At 42.3% G+C, this 15,914-nt stretch overlaps 1 protein-coding gene across 1 annotated transcript in view; it reads right to left on the bottom strand.

The window, feature by feature from the left end:
• Positions 1-6,023: 6,023 nt before the first annotated feature.
• The window catches only part of LOC138629635 (Na(+)/H(+) exchange regulatory cofactor NHE-RF2), a 34,674-nt gene continuing 24,783 nt past the window's right edge, over positions 6,024-15,914 (bottom strand). Inside the window, exons 3-6 of the mRNA XM_069713467.1 lie at positions 14,577-14,810; positions 7,541-7,694; positions 6,801-6,919; positions 6,024-6,658 (exon numbers count right to left, since the gene is read on the bottom strand). Of these exons, the coding sequence (XP_069569568.1) occupies positions 6,494-6,658; positions 6,801-6,919; positions 7,541-7,694; positions 14,577-14,810 (672 nt within the window). The 3' untranslated portion in view covers positions 6,024-6,493. The remainder of the gene's footprint in view (positions 6,659-6,800; positions 6,920-7,540; positions 7,695-14,576; positions 14,811-15,914) is intronic.

Raw genomic sequence — 15,914 nt, 5'->3', positions numbered from 1 at the left:
GCCTGTAACTCCTATGTAAGACGCAGCCTTCACAAACCTGAAGAGTCATTCGTGTAAATAAAATTAGTCATCTCCACCACCTAAAGGACTCCTCCGCTGGAACGGCAAGGCCGTGGGAACGTTAAACCGGTCACAAGGGACAGAGACATTGAGCATAAGAATAATCTCTCCCTACTGCTTATATATTTTTTTTTTACATTGCAAAAGCACTACGTGGCCACTTCTGAAGTTTAAAAAGTCTCGCCTGTCACACTGTTAAAATTTCTTTCAACGCTAAACCTTGTCGGGGCCGGCAGGAAACTGCAAAGTTTGCTGTGCACGACCAGGTGGCCTTCAGCAAATGTGTAGGCGTCAGACAATAAATGGGTGGTTTAGCGAGTTAAGCCAAGGTGTGCACAAACTGGGTGTGTCCGCGTGTGCGTTTCCGCTCCCCCCCACCCCACCCACGTGAAGGGTGCTCTTGGGAGAGGGTATGTGCCCGCACTTGTGCCCTTTGGCTCTTCCGGCTCCTCTCCCAATTTTTCCTGCGTGCACTCTCCTAACCCCAATCTCTCTCTCTTCTTCTTCTGTCTCTTCTATTGCCTTTGCTGCTCCCTCCTTTTGTACTTTTCGTTTTTGTTTCTTTCCTGATTATTTCTGGATTTGAACAAATTATCCGACTCGTCCCCCCCCCCCCCCCACCCCTCTCTCTCTCTCCTTTTCTTTTCTCAGCTCTCCTTCTCTCCGTGCATGTAGCTGTCCTTATTTGGCTTCTCTTTGACTTGAGTGGGAGAGTGAGCATGAATGTGACCGTGTGTGTGTGTGCGCTTCCTCCTGACTGTGACTCACCCGCTCGTCTGACTCACGAGCGCTAACAAAAACACACCGTTGCCACGGAGACGCACCCCTCCATCTCCCTCCCCTCCCCTCCCCCACCACCTCCATCCCCCTCCCCTCCCTGTCAGTCTCTGGTTTCTCTCTCTCTCTCTCTCCTTGCAGGCATCCCAGGCAGCCCTGGCACTGTTAAAATGGGTGGCACGCTTTGGGTGGGATGGTGGTGGTGAGGTGCAGGCGGGTTACCGGAGCTGGATCAAAGGGCACGAGGAAAGATCCAGGGACACAAAAACAGAATACAAGTGAGGTTGAAAAAAAAACAACAACAAAAAAAAAGAAGCACAGGAACCCCCCCCCCCAAAAAAAAACCAAACAAAAACAAAAACAAAACCAAAACTGGTGAAAACAATTGTTTATACTGCAAACTTGTAAATTAAAAGTCCAGGCGGTTGCAGGAGAACAGAAACAGCCAGGGTGCAAGACAAGCAATCATCTATCATCAGTAGTAAGTAGAAATGCCTGCATTGGCTGAGATAGGCTAAACAGAAAGCGCCCACCTGTGGCTCTATTCTCTGCTTCTGTTCTCCTGCTTTTACTGCTCTGAAATTGCAGTCTGCTTTGAACTACGCCTTGTCCTTTGATGTGCTGGCGTCACTACTCGGCCTTGCTGTAACCTCCAGGGAGCTTGATAATGTGCCCACGTGTGACATTGCATTTCGACAAAGATCAGGTAAGGGCACTGGATGTACCCACAGCCCAACGCCACTAAGGTTTGGCCCACTTCCTGGTTGCTAAATGCTGGTGGTATGCCCCCTAGTGGACTGACAGGATTTGGTTTATTATTATTATTTTTTTTTTTCTCGTCGGCCTCGTCGGCAACTTTTGGATGAATGTCAGAGATGAGTCTGACTAAACCACACGTTTCAGACATGTGTATGAGATGTTAGCAGCAGTTTCACCAACGTGCGATTTCCTCTCTGTACATCTTGAATGACTTCATTCAAAGAAGTCAAATGATTCAATATTTCACATACAAAACTAAGATTACAGAAATATTTATCAAGTTTGCTTGTTATTTCTTGGTTTTTTCCCCCTATACTATTAACTCTTTCTACACTGGAGATCCCTGTAGCAGAATCAGGATGTATGTTATTAAATCTCTGCCATTTTCTAAATTCTCCCAAGTGTTTTTTATTCATGGATCCCAAGGTTGTTCATTTCAGCCTTCCAGTTTTGCATCTGTTATTCATTATATCAGGGTTTTTTTTTTAAGCTGGGAATTAAAAAAAAAAAAAAAGCCTCTGGTTTAAAGGACCAGTTTCTAGGATCTAGGAGGATCTATTGGCAGAGATGGAGTGTGTAATTATACTATCATTTGTGACATTAGAGTGAACCCTTATATCTACATGATGCATGGTAGGTCTCAACTCAACTTCAGCTCCACTCGCCTTTTGGTTTTTCATCGGGCAAAAGCTGCGCATACTTGTTCCTTTTTTCTTATCACCTCTGAGGTTCTAAGTGAGCTGATCCAATACTAAAAAGTGATGTGAAAACTTTGCAGACCACTGGTTGGTCAGAGAGAACAGTCCCAATTAACAACACAGGACATCTTTCACACATCTGCAGCCTCACAGCTCAATGCCACTAAATCCTGCACGCTACTCATTTAATGGGTTAATCATGTCTTGGCCCCCAAATTATTCTTTTGACCCTAAGGTTGGGCCGGAGCCCCACAGGTTGGACAGCACTGGACTAAACTATCCTGAAAATAAACTACACCGCCACCAACAGTGACATGCTGCTTACACACTGAATCACCTGTATAAAAACATGCAGTCCGGCCATGCATGTTACAGTAAGCACCATTTTTCTTCGCCTGGCTGAGCCGACTGTGCCTCACAGTCTGAGCACTCGTATCGGTGTCGGTGGTTAACCGCGTTTGTCCCACCCCTTCTCACTGTGATTGGATAGCTGGTGACAGCGATCAGCGCAGCTTGCGTTCATTAAAAAACAATTTTAAAAATATGATGTACTGAGGAAGAAACGCTGTGGTGGACAATAGCCAAAGGTAGTTGCAGCGGTGGCGGTGTGGCGGCCAGTTTCGGCGCATGCTGATTGGTTGAAATTAACCAGAGGGGTACGACAAGCAGGACAGAACAACTGCAAACGATTCCCTATGGAGGGTCCCCAGACCCGTATATTCAAGGAGTGAAATTGGATTCTGGTTTCCACCAGGCTACATTTTTCTACCCAATGAGTACTCTTACTTCTGAAGCTTTAAGTACTTTTTGCTTATACAAATTCTGAATCTTTACATACGTTGTAAGGCAGTAGTAAAAGCATCTGACTACTTCTTCCACCATCTGTCTAAAATACACAGACTTAATGAAAACAAAATACAGCCACATGTACACCTCACCACACACACACACACACACACACACACACACACACACACACACACACACACACACACACACACACACACACACACACACACACACACACACACACACACACACACACAAAAGAATAGACTCTCGTCTCCCACAAACCCACCACACAGACTTATACATGCACACAAACACACTTTTGACCTCCGCTTCACCTTCTGTGTCCCGAAAGCTCACAGCAGCTGGCTGGTGGAGAATTCTGAGAACAGGCTGAAACCGAAACTGTACGCCGACATAATCCTCGGCGTGAGAGAGAACGGGGGTCGAGAGGGGAAGACAGGAAACGGGAGCGAATGACAGACACTGTAACTGTAACACGTCCAATAAAAAAGGAGGAATGTAAGGCGAAGGGAGAGTTTCAGTTGCACAAAGTGGGTCAAAACAAAGTGCAGCGATCCACCCGAGAGACAAGAGAGTGACGGAAAACAAACGACAGGACAGAGAAGACCGGAAACATGACGAAAATGTAATGTATATTCAAAAACACCATGGTCACACTTTATTGAAAAAAAATGCAACTTGCCGTATAGGCCGCATCAGCCACAGCAACAGGTTGTTTAGCTGTGACTGTGAGAACATACAGAGTCCTGCTGTTGGTTTATAAAGCACTGAACGGTTTAGGGCCAAAATACATTTGTGATCTGCTGCGACCTGATGAACCATCCCGACCCCTCAGGTCGTCTAGGACGAGTCTCCTTTCCGTCCCCGGAGTCAGAACTAAACATGGAGAAGCAACGGTTCAGGTTTTCTGCTCCACATATCTGGAACAAACTCCCAGAAAGCTGCAGGTCTGCTGACACTCTCAGCTGCTTCAAATCAAGATTGAAGACTTTTCTGTTTGCTGCTGCCTTTAATTGAACCAGACTCAAGGATGTTGATCAATTTCCTGCATTTCTGGATTTTATTACTGTATTTTATTTCTTAAACTGCACTGCGACTTTCATTCTATTTTTAGCTTGTTTAATGTTTTAATGACCGTTTTTAATGTTTCAATCAATGTTCTTGTTTTTAAATTTGCTTTTCCTTCGCCCGATGTTTTGATGCTTTTAATGGTTTTATGTGAAGCACTTTGAATTGCCCTTTTGAAATGTGCCATGCAAATAAACTTGCCTTGCCTTGCTGCGCACGGACCTGATGATCAAAGATGAATCAGGGCACTGTGTGGAAAGACTGAGGGGGTGACGGTACAAAAAAAAAAAAACAAGTAGACAAAGCTCCGATCCGCTTACTGTAATGCTTTATATCAACATTAGATTGAGGCATGTATACCTTCTCTGCACACACTGGGCACCAAACGTGTCTGTATCTGTATATGTCTGTATCTGTATGTGACAGCTGTCCCCGTATGTGCAATAATCCCCAGTAAGCTCCGTGGCTCCCACAGTCTCTCACTGGATCCTCCAGAGCATCTCTGACCTCACTGTGTGCTTCTCCCTCCACCAAGTTTGTAGATTAAACAAGAAGCAACCAAGCATGAAAAGTTTTCATTTCAATTAATACCGTATTGCATTTTAATCGAGAGGTGGAATTTGTTTACTTTGGAACGCAGCCGTGCTAGTCTTTTGTTTTTCTTTCTGTTTTCCAGCATTTGTACACAGCTGAGCTCACCTGCTGCCAGCTTTAGGTTCCTATTTACTTTGCAGCCACAAGTGGCAGCCATCTTTATTTTTCTTTCCATTTCCAAAGGCACGCATCCATTCCTTCCTCCGGGACAGTTTCATCCACCAATGGAACTCATTTTTATCTCTGTACATTTGACCTCTCGTGAATGTGAGACGTCACTCTGACTAGACTTAAGAAAACTTACCTTCAAATTTCTTCCAGTTCTTCACTGATGAAGTGTTTACTGATTAGTCTTTAAAGTCTTCTTAGCGCCTTCGTGAACTTAATGTGACAGAGAAGACGATCATTAATACTGACTTGTTAATAGTCGATTACTTGGCCAGCAGTTAAATTTTTCTTCCACAGCTGCTTATGAAGTCATTACGTACTCGCTTGCCTTCAAATTTAACAACTTGCTTTCAAATCAAACATGCAAATATAACAAAATAAGCACATAAACTGTCCTTCGTGTTATATCGTTTGCCTCATAAGTGCTTCCCTGATACCCTCGCAAATAAATCTTGAAATCATCACGAGTTTCTTTCCTCGACTTCAGCTGTGTATGAATTTTTTTTGTTTCTGGGACATTGCGAGACGATGAATGAAGTCTCGATAAGAATCTGCTGTTTAGTGCCAAAAGGGGCTCTCTATATTCATGGTCTGAGTTTGCCCTCTGCTGTACACGGAGAGCCTTCAGCGATGACAAACTCGAACGACCTTCATTCCTTCTTGCACCCGTGTCTATCGTTTTGCCTTCATGTAACAGTTAATGTTAGTGGTGCCTCCCTTTGTTATGCATGTTTTCACTGGAGCACTTTGTGAAAGGAGGTTAGTGGTGACGTTTGTTATGATTTAGTCTTAAATAACAAGAAATGTCTGAGTGAAACAAGGGTGATCTGAGGCAGTTCAGCTTTTGCGTACGGGCTTACATTCTTGATCTTGGTTAACTCAATGTAAAGGTACAAACACATGGAGCATACACTTTTCACACCCATCCTTTTCAAACATCTGCGCGGGTGTCAAGGTGGCGAGTCTCAGCTCTTTCACAGTGATCTTCTGCCAACTTTAGGCTGCTTCTGACTGTTGGGCCAAAACTCCCACAAAGTCCAAAATCTTTAAAGTCACAGTGTCCATAAAACTCTTTAAAATGCAGTCTATGGTGATGGGATACTGTTTATTAATAGCTGTTTATACTTTTAAAATATAAAAATAGCTGTGGAAACGAGACTCCAGGAGAAGGGAGAACACGGCCATTAAGGTAGAGAAAACGTGACGCAATCCTCCCGTCTGATAGCGGTACATGTATGAGAAGGTTTTTAAGATGTACTTTCTTCTGAGTAGTGTGAAATGAAACAGTCATTCAGCACTTTCTGTATGTTGTTCTTTAAGGAAGAGTCTCCAAAGTGGTTTAAAAAGTAAGATCCTTTGGACAACTTTATCCTTTTGTCACATTTGATTCCAAGAGCAAAGGATCTCCTCTCGTACGGGTCATCTTGGGGTCTTTCTCTAAGACAAAAATACATGATCTGTGTAATAAGAGGGACATTCTCCCATAACACAAACTCAGAGGGGCTGCCGAGAGCTCTGTCCTTTGGTCTTTGAAGTGTCCTTGGAGGGGAATGTCCTCAGAAATTACTGAAGAGCTCGTATTTCTTCATCCAGTCCATCTGTGGCGCCTTCTTCTTCTCTTTGGCGTGGACCTTTATCTTTTCTTCTGCTGCCGTGGCGCTCAGACTCAGGCCGATCTCGGTGAACGGGTCCGCCAGCCGGCCGCCTTCATCGTCTGCCAGCTAGACGGAAGATATTATATAAAAAAAAGAAAAAGAAAAAAAAAGGGAGGACAGACAGACAGACACAAGGGTTGATGGTGCTGACTTTCATGTGGAGGACCAAAGACCAAACAGAGCAGCATGCACGAATGCCCACACCCACCTGCGTGCTGTTGCCCTGGCTGCTGAGGTCGGAGTGCGTGGACCTGATGGACTGCGTGGTGGAGCTGCCATTGATCTGAGGGCTGGGGGAGCCATTGGATATGGACGGACCATCATAGTCTGTGAAAACAAACGCATGAAAAAAAATACTTTCCGAACTCAGACTGTTTTACACGCTAGTAATGTTTTTTTTTTTACAATCTCTTTCCTTTGCCAAAGGAATGGGATCTCAGCCTTATCCTTTACATAAGCAGCAGAAACTAATTTTGGTAACCCTTTACTTTACAAGTTTCCCACTTATTTTTTGCTACTAATTAAAGGGAAAAAATAAGACAGTGTTGCACTTGTTAACCCCAAATGAATTGTTAATTAAAAAAAAAAAAAAAAAAAAAAAAAAAATTGTTCTAATCTTTTTTGCCAGTGTGCTGCAGATGAGCTGAAGGGGAATTTACGTTGAAATAGTAAATGAGTGATGAATAAATATCTTGGAATTTAATATAGCTCCTGCTTCAAGGTAATTTATTTGGAAATCGATCACTTCTATGAGCTCTTCTTGAAATCTGTCTACAAAAGTATGGACCTCCACTGTGACCCGCATTTCTTTTTTTTTGACAGCTCATCCTTTGCAATAAAATACCTGCAGTGGTTTGGTAATGTGACAGAACCACAACCTGCTTGACAATGTCGTGTCCTAAAGGTCAAATTCATGCCCAGCACATGAATACAGGAGCGCAGTCCCACCTTTGAGATGGCCAACTGTTGGGATCACTCCTCTCCTCTTGAAGTGTTCGTCCGTATCGGGATCCACCACCAGCAGCCACGTCTCGACTCCACCTTTCTTTATGAAGGCCACCACCTCTGCATGCCGCATGCCCTCGATGTTCACACCGTTTACCTGCAGAAACGCACAAGAATTAATTTTTTAGTTTTTCTGGAATAAACGGACTCTTTAATTGTTTTGTAAGTTGACTGTGCTCGTCATGAAGCAGCTGACTGGACACTGGTGTGTTCAGATAATATCAGCTTGTTATCATAGTATCTGGGCATGTAACAGTTTCCGAGTCATTGTTAGGGATATATATTGTATTCAAATTAGTAGTAAGAGCGTAGGAACGTTTTGATCTGGGTGTGTATGAAGTTGTTCGTAGAGGATGGTTTATTTGCAGCCGTAAACATAGATCTTTAGGTATATTTCTTAAATACTGGAAGCCAAACTAAATCTCAATGCTAGCACCCTGTATCCTTCACATTAAATGTCCAAAAGGCTGGATATATGTCTATTATATGTGGCAAGGTTGACTAGTGCTGATCTACACTCACTGTTCTGGGTCTTGGTCAAGTTGAATTTTTGCTTAGTTGATATAAAACAAACGACAAATAAAAAATGTCTGTAGGTTTTAAAATATAAAGAAAACCAAAATGTTGTTCACTTTTGTTTTTATTTTTTTATCTCCCACCTGACCTTCTTTGGTATAGTATTATACATTGCCTGTGTTACCTCATCCACCCAGCTGGGGGCAACACAGGACCATATACTGATTACACACTGTTGGCTTGCACTAATCTACACACACTTACTCCAACTATTGTTATCAATCTGGAATTCGTTGAAGAGTGACTGAAGGAAAGTGTTTAGGACAGCTGTACATGCAGCTACAATGGGAAATGTACACCGGCGCGTAATGAAAATGTGTGCATATGGCTGCCATCTACGTGACAACATCGCTCTTGCCTCTACACCCATCTAGTAAAACACAACGGGCCTGTTATTACCTGGTCTTATCTCGATGCTGTGTTTCAACAACTTTGTCTAGACCTTGGCTTCTGGGCAGGCAGCCTCGCACCACGGCAAGTCAGTGTTGGTACACAATCAATTATTGATGGCTCTCCTGGGCTCGGGCTATAGCGAGGGTTTCAGGTGTCAGTGTCCTGATGGGGGAATTTGTTTAAAATTCACTGCTTATGATAAGACGGGTCATAGTGAGCAGACAGAGGAAGAGAGCGGAAAATGTAAACTCTTCCAAGTCAGCTTTGGATTTCATTTGTGGGTGAGGATGATGGGGGAGAGACGAAGGTAGAAAATAAGACTGCAGACTTTATGGGTCCTTCAGGAAAGAAATGAAAGGGGAACAAGAGAGAGTGGAAGGAATACGGTACTGTAAATGAGATGAAAGGAACATGAAGAAAGTGGGATCGACTGATGGAAAATGTGAACTTCATCAAAAGTATTTGATACATCCTTTTTTTAATCTCCGGACAGATGACGGACAGATCATCAGTCAGCCGGTGAGGCAGACAGATGGTTTGATACGGAGAGAACAAACATCTTTGTATTTGGCCGAACAGCAGGTGTTGTGTCATGTTTCACAGACTTCATTAACAGTCCTTCCCACACAAGACAATACACTCTGTTCTCTGCCCACTGGGATAATTAGTACATGCTGTCGGAACCGTGCGGAAGCTTATTTCTCATGAGACGAGTCCTCAGGGAGCCTCTCATAAAGAGTGTGTGTGTGTGTGTGTTCGAGTAAAAGTCATGAACAGTCCAGCCACCTGAAGATAACATCTTTGATATGGTTTATGTGTGCACACGTTTCTGATCTTGGACCGATCAAAACAAGGTGAAGGTGATGAAACTTTATCTGTCTCCAATTAAGCTTTGCAAAGACAGATGAAATCTTACAAACTCAGTTGTTACTTTGAGGTGTTTGCCAACCATGGAGAGCCCTATGAGAAGGGATTTAGATGGTGACATGATGATGACCTGTTAAAACTCCAGGACCGTGTTAAACAAGCTCTTCTGCAGTCGAACACACGATTCAGCAGCCGTGTGGGCCATTTTTTTTTGTGCCTCAGATTAATTCAGAAACTGATGTTTGGTTGACTTTTGGAAATGTATTGTGACCAGAACAGTTTTTTTTTTTTTTTTTTCCATTGGAGAGAGTGAGTGGCACATTTTCAAATCAAGTGTATGAAGGTTTTATGAAGTTTTCTCTGACAGCTGTTTTGTTGAATGCATAAAGGCTCCTCTTGCAAAAAATAATTTTGATCTTTCTTCATCGTCAACATCCCTAAACCCAATGCTTGTTGATCCCTGCCTACGCTCAATCAATTAAGTAGACATCATATTTACAATGACAGAACTTGAAAACTTGATTTTCTAGAACATAATGCACACAAATATGCTTGGATCCATTTGGAAGTGGTGTCACGGCATACTTTGTCTGACTGTTTACAATAGTCTACAGTATGTGAGCCGATGTTGGCTCGGACTCTGAGTCAAGCAGTGTCTTCAGGGTAAGCTGCTCACTAGTTTGTGAAACGATGACATCATTTTCCCTTTCACTACAACTCTAACATGCCATCTTCTTGAAAGCTGTGATGTCCCTCATATTTACATATGTGTAAATAACATCAGCCTTTTTTTATTTTTTTTATGAATTTTCCTGAATGTCAGTAACCCAAAAACCCAATATTGGTTCTTATTCTAACATCTTGGCACGCTAACTTTTGCTCTACTTAAGCATCAAGTGATTACAATTCATCCTGATCCGGGGAATGAAAAATAATGGCATTCCTTAAACAACTAACAACTAAAACTCTGGCTTGGATTTGTAACAAAAGGAACCCTTTTTTTTTTACACGGCCTAGTACGATTGAATGTGTCACTTTTGTGATATGCGTGGGAGAGAGTGAGCTGACCACCATGCTGGTGTGCTTGTGTGTGATGCTGTAATGTAGGTTATCGTGAAATCGAGCCCAAGTGTGTTAGCTGGGTCCACCTGGACAAGCGGTGCGTGTTTGTGTGATCTTTTCATGTCACACTGAAGTTTGTGAGAGACTCGGCGTACGCGCCGTTGAATGCAGTCCAAGCCGAGACTAATGAGGCGTTCACTGGTGTCAGTGCTTCTGCCAAACATCGTCAGAAAGCAGGGCTCTTATCATAGCCTTTAGAGCGCTCCCTGCTGACACACCTCCAGTGTAATGGGGCGTGGTGAGAGAAAAAGATGGCGACAGACCAGAGAGAGAGATCTGTCATGGTTGTTCACCTCTCTAACAAGCTGCTGACAGATAACTCAAGCGCTATCTTGATGCATGGTCAGAGACGGATGTAATTATCAGCACACGCACACGGGCACACACAGCAGCCAACTAACCTCACAAGAGCGCCGCGTTTTGGTACAAACACGATTAACGCACTGAGATGAAGTCATGGCGTGTTATTTAGAAACCACAGATTGATCAGAATCAATCAAGTCACATCAAATTTACCTCGGAGCATCTGACAGGAAATTACACATAGTTACAATCCAACAACAGTCTAAAACCTGCAAACTGCAAACATACGTCTCCCATATCACACTTTCAAAACAAGAAGGAAAATACATGACTAGATGCTGTGAATTAACACTTAGTATTTATGTGTTAAGAAAGAAGAGCTCATACTTTTTTTTTTTAACTCCCACATTATATGTTTCAGGGACAATTATACTAGTACTACAACTATTATTTTTTGTTATAGATTAGGCATTTTCTTTCAAATGCTTTTCAAAATAGCTGGAGATTAATTTTCTATTGGTTAACTTTCAGCTATAAACACATATTCCTATACACAATAAAACTCCTTTAATTTGTTTGGCCAGCCTCTTTTAAGAACGATCCACCTTCATTTATGTGCCCATGTACATGTATGAGAGCGTGTCTCTCAGTCTCTGTCTCCATTGACAGATGTCTGTGAGGTCACAAGACAGTTACTGCCATCGGTGACCTGCTACAGGATGTTCCCACACACTGCAGCCATCTAATGTTCCAATATTTTTCTAATGCCAAATCTGTCTCTAAAATATTATTAACGGCATGACGCCACGGACAGACTTTTACTTTAGCAACTGAAGCTCTTCTTCAGAAGACCATACTGATGGTTTTCCTTATTTTGGTCCAGGATCACACTTTGTCTTCAGTTTATTTTACTCGCAACCAATAGCTTTTAGATTTTCTACCTACCAGGCAGGCACAGACTTCCATTTAGTGAGTTTACTACAATATGACAATCCAAAATTATATCAATTATAACAAGTAGTTTATGATTTAAACAATCACCTTCATAATGAGTCTCTGTCTCTGGCAGCTCCAAGACTGACTCCTCAGTGTAGCTGCTGAACAGCAATAAAGTAACAGTTGTTTATTTTTGGAAATACTGTACTTAAACATGTTAGGATTTTAACGTGTATTGAACGGTGATGGTGCCAATTAAAAGGCATTCTCAAAACAGATCCTTAACTTCAATAAGATGTTTGATTCAAGGAAAAAAAAAAAGCTGTTAAGGATTTCCTATGCATGTGTGCTTTAAAGATCTGCAAGCTTTAATGTCATTAACTACCATGAATTCCTGTCTAATGGAACCAACACGACTTTCAAGACAGAAAATGTATCAAAAAACGAAAAGTAAAATAGCATAAAACATGCAAAACCATCAGTATGTTCCTTTAAAATTTGGGGATCCCAAATGGTCATTGTCCAGCCTTTCTATCAGACTCTGTTGGAGTCCTGTTTGTCGTGCTCTGCAGTCTGGTGCTGACCTCGATGCACGGCCAGGGAGTTCAAAGGTCATGGGAATGTAGGGTGAAGGCTGTGTGTACACTGCTTATAATGATGAAGATGATGCTGTAACGGCAGCATATATTTTTATAACCAGGGGAAAGTTCACTGGACACCCATGATCTTTGTTAACTTCTTCGTCCCTTTGGAGATTTGAATCAATGATCTTTTCACCTTTGTGTGACGGACTGGAGAATCTCTTTTCCTCTTCCTCCCTGCAACATCACTCTCTGCTGCTTTCTCTCCTTCTTACCCAACACACTCTGTCTCTTTTTTATCTCCGTGTTTTATAGACAGAAGAAGAGACCTACATATAAACAGACTTTTCCCTTTCTCCCCCACGTGTCTCCTCCATCAGCCCCTGATCAGACTGATTTATAGCTGACCCTCCTCTCCCCTGAGACCAGCCTCCTGTCCTTCATCAGTCTGACACACAGTACAGACTGAGTCCAGGCTCCGGGTCCTGTTATCCTTAGAAACACACAAGTCTGACCCCTGTCACTTTAACTACAGCTGTGATGGTGGCTCTACACAGGGTCACATCTGTATTTGATCAGATGTGGGTGACTGCATGAATTGTTGGCAAATTCTCTGAATAGTTCAGTCTCAACTCTCGTGGTAGCTTTATTTCAAAATGGCTGTGAATCTAAGAATATTTTAGCCCATCAAAAAACCCACAAATGCTTCATCTTTACTTGTACTTTTGTTGAATTCAGTTAGTTTACAGTAAGGTGATGCACTTTGTGTAGATATGCACAATCAAAACAGATTAGATATGCAACATTTTTTGCCAATGTTCAAAATGACAATATTTTCCAACTCGTTTGGCCGATTGCTGATACAATATGTGGACACATATTCGTCCACCTACAGTAATTGCAGCAAACATCAAGTTGCTCCTGTAGTTGAATTGACATTATCATGACCTAGTCTCATAGTGACAACCCACTGGTAGAGGCAGACCAAATAAAATGTACGCAATCCTCATCAAAAAAGGAAAACTGCTTCATCATGTAAAACATGCCATATTTACTGTCATGTGACATTTTTTTTTTTTTTCCAAACAATCCTGGAAGATTGATCCTGGCATTGGATGATACTCTCCCTCAGACAATCAGTGTGAACAGCAAAACTGCTATCTGGTTTGGACACTCGGAAAAACCTCCACTCCATCGACATGCTGTTGCTCCTTCTTACATTCTTAACGGAAGAGGCATTATGACGTTGCGTTGCTTGTGTCAGGGGCACATGCGAGGGTGAAGCATCGAGCATTTAGGCATAATTAAAGCATCATTTTTTATCAGCCTTCCATATCGGTAGAAATGCTCATTTCGGGCCGATGCAAATTTTTTTTTACTTTAAAACCGATGCTACCGATGATCCTTTATCAATAGCCACCTCATTAGTCTGTGTACATTGTTCATGATATTCTCATTCCTCTGTCTGGCCTGTTGAGGCCTACCAGCTGAGTGCATATAAGCACAAAAACACTCCCACAGTTCTCACTTAATATCTTGTGCTTGTCGTTCTCTGACCTAGATTCCTTTCAACTTATCAACACTGATGTGGAGGATTCCCGTCACCACCGTAACTTGTCATTAAGCACACGCATAAAAACACGGATTACTGCAAAACAAAATGTTTTTATGTATTTGTTGATGTTTCAAAAATAATCTATATTCAGAGTCGTACCTTAAATATGCATGGCCTACACAGGAAGTTATTTTTTGTGTTAAACATTTTACAACTGAAATTGATACTCATATACAGTATATCAAAAAGTTGTACTGCTGTCAAAATATATAAAATAAAATTCACTATTATTTAATGGTTGGCAATAATATTTTCACGATTTACCCCAATTAATAATAAATGATTTGTCCTGGCCGCTTTGAAAACGTTTCGAAATACAAGAAAAGGACAACTATGACCACAATACTGTAATACCGTATATCTAAATTATGTATTTGTATTTTACATCCCTAATACACACAACTGCATAGAATTAAAAAAAAACAGAACAAAACTCACCGGCAGTGTGAACAAAAACTGAACTTTAGCAGCTTTAAAGAGATAGAATTTACTGCAGAATATTGTACTGGATTGCATTATATTGTCATAAAAAAAAAGCAATCACACAGACTCCATCAGAGACTTAATTTACACTCCTCCTTCCTACCTCGATGAGCCTGTCTTGTGGCCGGAGCCCTGCGTGGTCTGCAGCTGATCCTGGGTCCAGAGACCGGATGTACTGTCCGGGCCGCGACCGATCGCTGTGGAGGTTGAAGCCGTAGCCCATCTCAGACCGCACCAGGTGGCACAGACGTGGAACGAGCTCGGACGGGTCGACCGGGGGTGGCGGCTGGGACTGGGACTGGGACTGGGTGTGAGCTTCAGCCTGCGCAAGAGCTTCCTAGAACAGAGTGAAGGAAGTATGAATACACAGTATTTGTCTTTGTGTGCCGTGCAGGCATCCTAATCGTTTTGCTTGTTCCTCGTCGTTAACAGAAGGGCCCCATAGGGAATTTTTTAAAAAGGACGTAGACTCTGCATCTAAAAAGTGCAACCGATGCAGAAGTGCCTTAGATTGCAACACCACTGAGGGCCACAAGGGGCACGCTCCAGAAATCCTCTGGCTGACTACTACAGATACAACTGAAGGTGAAATGACTCCAGCTGTGGTCACAACTGGAGTTAAAAAGCTGTAGTTTAAAACTGAAAAGCTGATATGTGATTAGATTATTGGTCAAATGTAATATATTCAATATAAATGGCCATTCGCTACTAGTTCATAATGCCATTAAACTGTAAGCAATGAACCACAGAGTGACTGGGCCATCGCTCAGCTGGGAATTGGTTAATAGAGAAGATACAGGACGACACTGATATAAAAAAATGCTTCAAAGCTTATAATGTATAATAAATGGTTATACCACATTGTTGAGTCATATGGTCAAACATCACCTTTTAAGTCTGCAGGGTAAGTATTTTATACAATTAAATGTGGGCGGAGCTTCAGTTCACTATAGATCACTGAGTTGTAAAGTAGTACAATCTGACCTCGTCATATTCATTGCATTATATTGTGAACAGTTTTGTATTATTCCTTTAGGTTATAGGTTTTCTCCTTTCTTATCTTTCTCTGTCATTCAGTCGTAGAATAAACGTCATTGTGGAGTGAAACTGTCCACTTTCGGCACCTCTCTGACAGCTCCAACCACCTGGATGAAGACATTTATAGAACCTGGATAATTATGCCTTGAGCTCCACAGTGTGATCACACTGATTTACCACCTACACACCCGCTAAGAAATGTGCTGAGAGGGGTTTTAGTTTGGTGCGCAGCTCTAACCTCAGCTGCTATTAGCAGTGAGGCAACAGACAGGTAGAGTGGGTGTTACGTGACCCACAAGTGTCCACATACACAGTGCAGTACACATGTTGTGTGCACAGGACAGATCTCCCATGATATTACGCAACTTGAGAGGACGACTGTTTCCACGGCATGTGAAGCGAG

The sequence above is a fragment of the Brachyistius frenatus genome, unplaced genomic scaffold (assembly GCF_029030835.1).
Source record: "Brachyistius frenatus isolate BFR_SWC_R1_liver_20210118 unplaced genomic scaffold, ASM2903083v1 Contig_119, whole genome shotgun sequence".
In the NCBI taxonomy this organism is placed as follows: domain Eukaryota; kingdom Metazoa; phylum Chordata; class Actinopteri; family Embiotocidae; genus Brachyistius; species Brachyistius frenatus.
The sequence above is the reverse complement of the archived record's forward strand: the minus strand, read 5'-3'. Positions and strand labels throughout refer to the sequence as shown.